The 11,132-nt window shown below is 52.2% G+C and overlaps 1 protein-coding gene across 1 annotated transcript; it reads right to left on the reverse strand.

Moving 5' to 3' along the window:
* Positions 1-524: 524 nt before the first annotated feature.
* On the reverse strand, positions 525-9,848 carry DLAT (dihydrolipoamide S-acetyltransferase). Its single transcript, XM_054395726.1, has 14 exons — positions 9,603-9,848; positions 8,995-9,096; positions 8,576-8,700; positions 8,310-8,469; positions 6,833-6,959; positions 6,272-6,471; positions 5,607-5,769; positions 5,341-5,408; positions 4,357-4,449; positions 4,160-4,267; positions 2,877-2,992; positions 1,928-2,090; positions 1,634-1,770; positions 525-770 (listed from the first exon to the last, which is right to left on the reverse strand). Exons 1-14 carry the CDS (start codon positions 9,846-9,848, stop codon positions 641-643), a joined length of 1,938 nt encoding a protein of 645 aa, XP_054251701.1. The 3' UTR covers positions 525-640.
* Positions 9,849-11,132: the final 1,284 nt, after the last annotated feature.

Genomic DNA, 11,132 nt, shown 5'->3' on the forward strand with positions numbered 1-11,132 from the left:
CTGAGAAACTATTCCCAGGCACTTCAGTCCCTCAGTGCCTGTCACACTCACTCCCCCCCAGCAGAACAGGACAGAAGGGAACTCACCTTCTACAAAACTCCACTTCTGCTACCACCTCACCTGAACTCCTGTGAAGAGCTGTTTAGAAATCCAGTTTCTGACAACACTGAGGTCAAGAAACCTGCTTGGGTTTGCCCCCTGCTGCTCCCCCTGGTTGAGAAGCAGATGGTTTCTCAGCCTGGCTGAGGAGCAGCCAGCAGCTTGCAAGCTGCCTGCATAACATTGAAATCTGGGATGCTTCCCTCTGCTTTGGAGGAGTTTGCAAGGGAGCTGTACCCAAATACAGCAGAGCCCTTAACTGCTCTGAAAAGCACTTTTGCAAACTGATTTCTTGTTTGGTTGGTTGTTTTTTTTTTTTTTGTCTGTACAGGCTGGTAATAAATAGCATTACCAGATAATATAATACATATTTAAAATAAAATTAACAACTCAAAAAAAAAAAAAAAAAAAGGCAACTCCTCTTCTGGTTTGTTTGTTTTGTTTTGTTTTGTTTTAATAAGTCTGAACACTAAAGTCTAAATAGCAGGTTTCAAATAAAAACAGTGTGACCCAGGAAAGGTTTTGCTTGCAGGATGGGAAATTATAGCAGCATTCTTACTGGCTTCTCAAGGAAATTCTTGAACTCAGCAAGCCACTGTGCTCCAACTGCTCCATCCACCACACGGTGGTCACAGCTGAGTGTAACAGACATCACACTGGCCACATCGAACCTGCAGGGAGATGAAACACTTAGCAACAGAACCCAAACCACATCTGCAAGGCAGTGCCACTGATGGAGCACAGGAAAAGGGCTTAGCAGAAGCCCTTCTGCCCTTAGCAGAAGAGCAGCAGGAGCAGAAGCTCTCTGTGGGCTTCTGAAGCACATGGTGTTCAGTCACAGCATGGCTGGGGTTGGAAGGGACCTCTGAAGGGATCCATCCATCCCCTGGCCAGAGCAGCATCACCCCGGGCAGGTCACACAGGAACATGTCCAGGAGGGTTTTGAATTTCATCTCCAGGGAAGGAGACTCCACAACCTCTCTGGCCAGCCTGCTCCAGGGCTCTGTTCCTTGAATGCTGCTTCCAGTTCTGGTGTCCCCAGCATAAAGGGCACAGAGCTGTTTGGAGTGAGGCCAGAGGAGGCCACAAAGATGATCCAAAGGCTGGAGCACCTCTGCTATGAGGACAGGCTGAGTTCAGCCTGGAAAAGGGAAGACTCCAGGGAGACCTTAGAGCTGCCTTCCAATACCTGCAGGGATCCTACAGGAAGGCTGCAGAGGGACTTCTCATGAGGGTGTCTAGAGACAGGCCAAGGGGGAATGGTTTGAAGCTGAGGGAGAGCAGGGTTAGACTGGTTAGAGCTGAGGGAGAAGTTCTTCAGGATGATGGTGAGGAGACACTGGAACAGGTTGCCCAGGGAGGTTGTGGATGCCTCCTCCCTGGGGGTGTTCAAGGCCAGGTTGGATGAGGCTTGGAGCAGCTGAGTCTAGTTGAGAGGAGTCCCTGCCCACGGCAGGGGGATTGGAGTCGATGATCTCTGAGGTCCCCCCCAACCAGAGCCAATTCTGTGACTCTACCACACTGAATTTCTTACCCTTTCTCATTATCAGCTGGCACCAATCTCTTCTCTGAGGAACCAACTGCAAGGATGCAGGCTTGAGGTGGATTGATGATGGCAGAGAAATTCTTAATCCCATACATTCCTAAATTGGAAATGGTGAAAGTACCACCCTGCAAGGAGAGGACAGCACAGCCAAGTTCACAACAGCTCCTTCATGTGGAATACTGCTGAACATGGCTGAAACATCACCAAGTAGGCTTTGCTCAGCCTGTGTCCAGCACAGAAGCCAAGGGCAGCAATGTTTAGCAGCAGTCTGAGTTTTCTCACCTGGAATTCATGAGGCTGAAGTTTGCCTTCTCGGGCCTTAGCTGCCAAAGACACCACGTCCCTGCTGATGGAAGCCAGGCCCTTCACATGAGCATTGAACACAATGGGAGTGATGAGCCCTGCAGGAGTGCTCACAGCAACACTGACATCCACCACGTGGTTTCTGCAAGACACAAGCCAGGGGCCAGTTACTCCTGCAAGAAAAGCAGCTTCAAAACTCTTCAGACAGCTCTGCATTCATTTTGCAACACTCATTTAACTTTGCACAGCAGCCTTAGATCCACAGATTGCACTGGGCTGGAATGGAGCCTCAAAGGGCATCTTGTCCAACCCCCCTGCAGGCAGCAGGGACAGCTCCAGCCAGAGCAGGCTGCGCAGGGACACATCCAGGCTGATCCTGAATGTCTGCAGGGACTGGACCTCAACCACATCCCTGGGCATCCTATGCCAGTGTCTCCCCACCCTCACTGTGCAGAACTTCCTCCTGATGTCCAACCTAAATCTCCCCTGCTCCAGTTCCAAACCATTGATCCTCATCCTATCACTCCAAGCCCTTCTAAACAGTCCCTCCCCAGCCTTCCTCTAGGTCCCCTTCAGATATCAAAATGCAGCTCTAAGGTCTCTCCAGAGCCTTCTCTTCTCCAGGCTGAACAGCCCCAATTCTTTCAGCCTGGATTCATGGGAGAGGTCCTTCAGCCCTCTGACCATCATTGTGGCCTCCTCTGGACCCACTCCAGCAGGTGCCAGTCCCTCTTGTGTTGACCCCAGAGCTGGACACAGTATTCCAGGTGAGGTCTCACCAGGTTCTTAGCACACTCACAACCCCCCCCCACCCTCTGCACTATACAAGCTGCCCTTCCTCAAACCCTCAGCAGCAGCTCTGCTGTTTTGCCATCAACTCTTTACTGAACAAAGAAAGTTTCTGGCTTCGACCGTACCATAAACTTACTGCCTAATAACGGTGTCCAGCCAGGAGGAATTGGCCTCAGGCACCTTCAGGCAGGCCAGAGCTGAAGCTTTAATGATGAAGTCATTGACAGAAAGCTTTATGTTATCCGAGACCTCCTGCAAACAGAGAGATTGGAGGCATCAGGTTGTTGGCTCAAGCAGCTTGGCCAGCCCCTGACACAGCCTTGCACAGAGGAAAGGTCAGAGAACACCCAGACCAAGCAGTGACACTTGAGGTGCCAGGATGAGAGGAGGTGAATGCTTCTCCTTCATCATTTAACAATCTACAACCTCTTTTAATTCCTGTTTTCCCCCAAACTTGGCTTAAAATTATTTTCTTCAGTTTGTTACTTTTTTTTTAAATTTTATTCTGAAGGCCTTTTCTGTCCTTCTGCCTTACTTCCCAGCTGGAAGAACTGCACAACCCCAAGCAGAGCACAAAGCAGCCCTCTTAGGGAAGAGAGAATCAGTGCACAGCACCTAGATAAAAGGTCTCCTTGTGTCACAGGCAATCCAGAACTGATTCAGAACAGGCAGAAGAGGCACTGAACCCCCTATCCTTAGCTGTCCAATCCAAAATGGAAATGGCAATATCCTCAAAACAGCAGGGTGAGCAAACCTGTGAGAGAATGCAGCTTTCCCAGTCACAGACTGCATCAGGTTGGAAGGGAGCCTCCAAGGGCATCCTGTCCAACCCCCCTGCAGGCACAAGGGACAGCTCCAACTAGAGCAGGCTGCGCAGGGACACATCCAGGCTGATCCTGAATGCCTTCAGGGATGGGGCCTCAAGCACAGCCCTGGGCAGCCTGTGCCAGTGTCTCACCAGCCTCACTGTGCAGAGCTTCCTCCTGATGGCCAACCTAACCCTGCCCTGCTCCAGTTTCAAACCATTGGTCCTCATCCCACCACTCCAAGCCCTTCTGAGCAGTCCCTCCCCAACCTCCCTCTAGGTCCCCTTCAGATACTGAAATGCAGCTTTAAGGTCTCTCCGGAGCCTTCTCTTCTCCAGGCTGAACAGTCCCAATTCTTTCAGCCTGGATTCATGGGAGAGGTGCTTCAGCCCTCTGACCATCTTTGTGGCCTCCTCTGTACCTGCTCCAGGAGGTCCATGTCTCACAGCTGGCCAGAGCACTGCAGGTGAGGTCTGCCCAGAGCAGAGGAGCAGGATCATCTCCCTCAACCTGCTGCTTTCCTCCCCACACAGCTCCACAGAACGCCAGGTTGGAAGGGACCCCAAGGATCATCTGCTCCAACATTTCTAGTTGAAATACCTAAATGCTTCACCTGATTCAGCTCCTTCCTTAGCACCAGTACTTCTCCCATGTTTACATCCACAGAAAGGTAGTAGTGAGGTATTGTTTGTTTAGACTGCAACAAGCGCTGAGCGATGACCTGTGGGCAACAGCAGAGAAGGAAATAAACCCACTTGGAACAGCCCTGCCTGCAAACCACCACCCCAGGAAGGAACAAAAGCTCCTTACCCTCCGAATGTTGCTGACAGGGATGTCTGTGAAGGTCCCCACTGGTGCTGCTGCAACTGCAGCAGCTGCAGGAACTGCCTCTGGTGCTGGAGCCTGCAATCAGAGAGAGCAGAATTCACACCAGGACCCAAATACCAACTGTGCAGAGCAGCTCAGGGTGTGGGACACCTGCTGAGGCTAAGCTGCCTCTTGGTTGAGGGCAGCAGACATTTCTGCTCTCCAGCCTGGCCTCCCCAGTGCCCACTAGGTTCTTTATAAATCCTGCATTGGGTTATTAAATGTAGGACTGAAGTGATTCAGAGCTGGGGGTGTTTGGTCTGGAGGAGCCTGAGGGAGACCTCATGGCTCTCTACAGCTCCCTGAAAGGAGGCTGCAGTGTGATGGGGGATGGGCTCTTCTCCCTAGTATGTGGTGATAGGAGAGGGTATGGCCTGAAATTGTGCCAAGGGAGGGTAAGGTTGGAGATGAGGAAAAGTTTCTTCGCTGCAAGAGGGGTCAGGGATTGGCACAGGCTGCCCAGGGAGGTGGTGGAGTCCCCATCCCCGGAGGTGTTCCAGAAACCTGTGGCCATGGCACTTGGGGCCATGGTGATGTCAGGCTGATGGCTGGGCTGAGATGTTCCCAACACAAACAGTTCTGCTGCTGTGAATATTCACTGCTAGGAAGCTCCCAGAAGAGCAAGTCCTGCTAGATGGTTGTTTTACACAGCAGAGAGATGCTGAAGGGCACTCTCCATCTACACTCAGCCACATCCCTGCTAGCAGTGCACAAAGCAACACTTCCATCACCTCACAGCAAAGCCAAGTGATGGTCTAAGAACAGATTTATGGCAGCAGCCAGGAGCTGTTGGGTCTGAACTTTGCCTTTTCTTCTGATTCCCTCTTTTTCAGCCATGTCAGATCAGTTGGGACTGGGCTTAGCTCAATCCATAGCAATGCAGCCCTCAAATGAAGGGTAGGGAGTACAAATCTCAGACCTACTCACTGGAGCAACCTTTGATGGTACAAATGACTCCACATCTTTCTTTGTGATTCTACCATCTGGTCCAGTACCTAAGAGGGTCAAACAAAAACATCAGATGATGTCAATGATGTCAAACAGCTCCACTCCACAGAGAGAAGGCATCTAACACAACCTCTGGTAAGGGCTAAGCATGTTCCTGGCAGGAAGGAAAGAGAATAAAAGGCAGGAATGTACCTAGAGAGGCAGACACTTGATAGTGAGGGCAAGGAAGTGGAAGGGCAACCTACCTTTCACTTGGGCAAGGTCAATTCCTTTTTCTGCAGCAAGTTTCTTTGCCAGGGGACTAACCAGGACCCTTCCTTTGTGAGGAGGTGCCCCAGCTGTGGGGACTGCTGGAGCAGAAGGAACAGCAGGCTGGGGAGGGGGAGCAGGAGCAGGAGTTGCCATTACCTTAACAAAAGAATCAAAGCCATCAGCTCCAGCATCATTCCACAAAAGCTTTGCAGGTACAAGAAGAGAACAGCATCATCCAATTACCAGTCAAGAGAACAGCAAAAAGTCACCCATCTGAAAAAGTTTTCAGATTCAGAGAGGTTTCCCAGAGCCAGAAATCAAACCAGAAACTTCCTGGCAAGAAGACCAACTAAGCTGCAATACACAGCAGAAGAAGGTGAAACCCCTAATTTATGCCCCCAGTTTTCAAGGATGAGTTTGGAACTGGTACCAGCAATAAGCTGGAGAAGAGAGAGTGATGAATGACTCTCTGTGCCAGGTCTTGGAGGGCACACTCCAGCATAATCACTTCTTAGGTCACCCAGCACGTGTTACGCCTGGCACTCACACAATCATTAACACCACTGCTGCAGCCAGGGCTTCACACTGGCAAACCACAACAGCTCAGGCCTCTTAGTGCTCCCCAGAACTTCTCCAACATGCTGAGAATGGTCCTTACTGGTGGAGAAGGAGGAGGAAGAGGAGGAGGAGGAGCTTGTGTCTGGATGTCAGGTACTGCAGTGGGTTGGTAGTCAGCAAAGGCTGGAATATCAGACTCCTTCTCCACAATGATGCAGAGAGCTGTTCCTAATGGCACATCTCTTGTTCCTTCAGGCACCAGGATTTTTGCCAAGTAGCCTTCCTCCTGCACTTCAAAGCCTGGAAAGGAAAGAAACAAAACCAGTTTGGTGCTTGGTGCAGCTGCAGTTACTCTAAATGCTGCTTTTAAAGACTAGGGAGCTAAAGCCCTGACCTGTGTTTAACAGGCAAGAGAATCTTTTCCAGTGCAACTAGCAGGGAAACACCTCCATGAACTGGGCTTTAGTTAGGATGAAGAAATAGAAGTGTTTCCAGGAGCTCAGATGTTTAGCTCTCTAATGGAATGAGAAGTTACAACTTGTTTGACTTGCACCACAACTTCTGCCCTGAGCAGCCAGGTGAGCAACTGGTACAGAAGCTGCTTCTGGATCCTCCCCTCTTAAGGGCACATCATCCATTCCTGGCTTTGCAGCTGACTCACCTATTGTGGCTTTATCTGTCTCAATTTCTGCCAGCAAGTCTCCCTCATTCAGTTTCTCCCCAACCTTCTTCTCCCACCTCTGCACTGTGCCCATTGTCATGGTGGGTGACAGGGCAGGGAGAGTTACCTGTGAAGCCAGAGAAAGAAGAGAATCAGACCGTGGTAACACAAGGAGAAGAGGAACACAGATTTAACTCCTGACTAAATGATGCCAACCTAAGGAAGCAGCCAGCCCTCAGTGCACTCCTAGATCTGGCTCCAGCACAGCAAAGCACAGAGCTGCCAGGTCTGGCTTCTTTTATTTATCAAGGCCAAAAAGCCAGCAAAAGCCAAGAGCAAGAAATCTACCTACAAAAATAATTGTTAGCATCATCACCCTGGGAGTGTCCTGCAGCTGCTATCTGCAAAGCTAAAAGGAAGCTTGAAGCAAGGCACAGAATCACAGAGTCAGAGAATCACAGATCACAGAATGGTCTGGGTTGGAAGGGACCTCCAAAGGTCATCCAGTCCAACCCCCCTGCAGTCAGCAGGAACATCCTCCTCCTGATCAGCTCACCCAGAGCCCTGTTGAGCCTCACCTTGAATATCTCCAGGGATGGAGCCTCAACTCCTCTCTGGGCAACCTGCTGCAGTGCTCAACCACTCTCATGGTAAAGAACTTTTTCCTACCATCCACTCACTTTGTCTGTCCAGGTTTGGCTTCTTTAGAAGTGACACAGACTGTGGGTTTGGCACACACAAACACAGCAGGAGTGAGCACAGCTTCAGAGCAAAACCTGACAGCTAAGGCAGGCAGTGGGAAGTCAGCAAAGCTTAGGAACTAAAATCCAAGTCAGATAAAAAAAGCTTTTAATTAATTCTTTGTTCACCTACTGACTGTGCATAGCACCTCAGACAAATTAGTGACCACCTGGGTTCTCTGGGGGGTGAGGTATAATATTTCATTTTATTTTTCTAAGGAATGACACAGGAATAGCTTCTACAAAGTGCTCAAACACAGCCACAGTGGATGTAAACCTCAGCAGCTAAGCAAGGTCAAAAAAGCATCCAGAAACACAACTCATTGTCAGCTACCCACAAACACACCTGGTGTGCTCACCACCACAGACTTCAGTCCTGCTCTGAACTGCAAGCAGAGCCCTCAGAGCTTACCCACACTTAGCACAAGGCCTTTTGATACCCAAACTCTCCCAATAATGCAAATGCAGGCGGTTGGGTTAGGCTGTGTGACAATCCTGCAGAGACAACTCTCTCCTCTGCTAACAGCTCAGATACTAAGATCATTTTCTGTTAAAAACCTTCTGGGACATGCAACAATTCCAGTAGCAGACAGCCCTGCAAGTACAGCTGATAACCTCCCACCCCAGGGAGCATTTATGACAAAACCAGAGTCACAGAATCCAAGTGCCCTAAAGCCAGCAATGCCAAAGACAAAAAGAGTGCAACAAGCCTCAGACCATCAGCAGTGCTCTCTTACCTGCATATGAGGAGGGTAAGAGCTGCCAGGAGCCTGAGGTGAAGGTGGAGGTGGTGGTGGGGAGGGAGCTGTAGCTTGAGGGGGAGGCACTGAGGCTGCAGGGGGAGCAGATGCTGCTGAATCCAGGGTATAGTTTTTAAAGGCATCAACGTGTTCAGGCCTGGAAGGAAATACAGAACCAGTCAGGTGGCTGACTCTAAGTCACACAAGGTACCCAAGAAGCCTCAGGAGACAAAATTCAACCCAAAGGTTAGCCAAACACCTACTTTTCTACTGTGATGCATATTATGGCCCCAATAGGAACATCTCTTGTTCCTTCTGGCACCAGGATCTTGGCCAAGTAGCATTCCTCCACACTCTCAAAGCCAACTGTTGCTTTGTCTGTCTCCACCTTGGAGAGAGAACAGGATGTCATTATGGCAACAGAGATCAGGGTGCTCAGAGCCTTCCATCCTGGTAGTGCAGGGCCACAGCACACTGACAGCGTTCTGGGAAAACCCCATTAACAGCTAGAGGAAAGGATGCCCTCAAACAGGTTAAACACTGCTCCTGCTCAGGAAAAGCAGCTTTGAGAGTCTGTCAGCCACCTGCTTCCAAGGGCATTTGTTAGGATGTTCAAGTGAGGCCAGCCAGGCTGCAGATGCAGCTCATTAACCCTGCAGCACTGCCTCTGCTCCCAGGATACCTCTGCGAGGAGCTCCCCTTCACCGATCTTGTCGCCCTCCTTCTTCTCCCAGCGCGCGATGGTGCCCATCTGCATGGTGGGGGACAGGGCTGGCAAGGCCACCTGTGAAGAGCAGGGCAGTGTTACACCCCTGACAGCCCCGAGAGCAGGAACCCCCCCACGCAGGGCTGAGGGGCACGAAGCTTGTCCCCAAATCCCCTGCAGGTCAGGTCTGCCTCCACCCTGCTGGGGAGATACCAGCGCAAAACACTACCGAGGGGCTGAGGTGGGGCAGGCCAAGAAAGGAAGACGCTGTGCCAGGGGAACGAGAGGGGAAAAGGAGTGGAGGAGGCGGCAAAGGGAGTTAGGACAGCGTGCAGGCAAAGGTATGGAAACTGCGGGCCTGGGGAAGTGGGCAACAGCTCTGCAGGACAAACCGAGCTGTCCAGTGAGAGGGAGCCAGGGCCTAAGAATGGAAGCGAAGAAAATCGTTGCCCTCGAGGCAGGAGGGCCACACTCGAGGCCTGTGCTCCGCGGGCCCCCAGTGGCTGTAGGGCCACGAACAGCAGCGGGGACCGGGGACACCCAGACTGCCTGGGATGGGGGTGGGGAAGGGGAGAGCCTCTCACCTTCTGATGTGCCGGGAGACTGCAGCAGCGACACGGGACGAGCCGGGGCCAGGCAGGAGGCAACAGCAGCCCACCAGGCCGGTGCACGGGGCCACCCCTCGCCGGGCCGCGGCACAGCGGCACGGCCCCGACCCCCACTCCCGCGCCGCGGCCGGCCCCTGCCGCACTGAGAGCTCGACAGCTCCGCGCCAGACCGGGGCTTCCCGCCACGTCCCGGGCCACCCGTCGTGCGAACACCCGCCACATGCTGGAGCCGGTGCTGGAGCCGCGGCCCCGCCGCCGCTGCCGCCGCTCGGTGACCTCCTCCGTCCGGGCACGGCGCCGCACAGCCGCGCACGACACTGCCGCAAAGCGCGGCGGCCGGGGCGGGGCCAAGGCGCCATGGCTACGCGGGGGTGGCGGAGCGGCAGCAGGAACGGGGGAGGACGGCTCGGGGCAGCCCTGGGCGCTCAGCCCAGACAGGGAAGCCTAACCCGGGGCGGCCCCGGCAGTTCCGCCCCGAGGCTGCAGCGCGTCCCGGGCTCGGTGTGCCCCTGCCGAGGGGAGGGCTCCTTGGGGCACCGGGGGACAGGGGCGACCTTGCCCTCAGGTAAGGCTGCGGGCAGCAGGAGCGCGGAGAGATGCCTGGGTGGTAGAGGATGCAGTCTTGGGCTCGGGTCAGTGCCAGGAGCCAGCCAAGCAGCGAGCAAGCTGGACTGGAGCCAGGCCTGTGCATCCTGACTTGGTGCCACACGCCCCCGGGATTATAGCAGAGCTCCTTGGATTCTCCTTGTCGCTATCCCGTGGCCTAGATTTCAGATGCCTGCTCCTTAGAGCATGTAACTGTAAGCCTGCCAATCTCACAGCATCCACAGTTTCCCAAAATGCTGTGGGACAAAGTGTAAGAAAAGGTTTTCTCCAGGATCAATGAGATGCTAACCATAAGCATCCCAAGAGATTTGTGCTCTGGCTCCTTACCTGTGCCTTCTCCCTTCCAAAGCCATTTCCCTTTCACGAGCACTGAACAGACTCAGTCTGCAAACCCCCTTTTATTGAGACAGCTGCTTGGTCCACAAATTCAAGGCTTCACCAATCAGGTAGGTCTGGTTCAGATGTACAGATAAAGCTTCACTTTCCTACAGAAGTGGCTTTAGAGAAAGTGTGAATGCAAACATCAGTTTTTATGAAAACAGAATTTTACACATGGCATGGATGATACATAAGTAAGTCACACAGGTAGGAAGAGGAAAGGAACTGTGAAGAAAGTCAAGACAAATAAACAGATCCAAGCCAGTGAAAAATGCAAGTATTGGATATATTCAGAGCACAGCCCCAGAGTAACTCTACTGAATTCAGTGTCAGCATGCCAAACTGATTGAAAAGCAACATCTTGGATCAGAGAAATAACCTGACCAACAGCTTTTCCACTTGATATTCCTAGCGTGCCTTACCTCCTCCAGACTCCTTCCTGTGGCCATGGTTAGCTAATTGAGCTGATCCAAGATGAGGAACAGACTGTCCCTTGTATCAGCTAACAACTGTTTTCTTCAT

The sequence above is a fragment of the Indicator indicator genome, chromosome 34 (genome assembly GCF_027791375.1).
Source record: "Indicator indicator isolate 239-I01 chromosome 34, UM_Iind_1.1, whole genome shotgun sequence".
Classification (NCBI taxonomy): Eukaryota; Metazoa; Chordata; class Aves; order Piciformes; family Indicatoridae; genus Indicator; species Indicator indicator.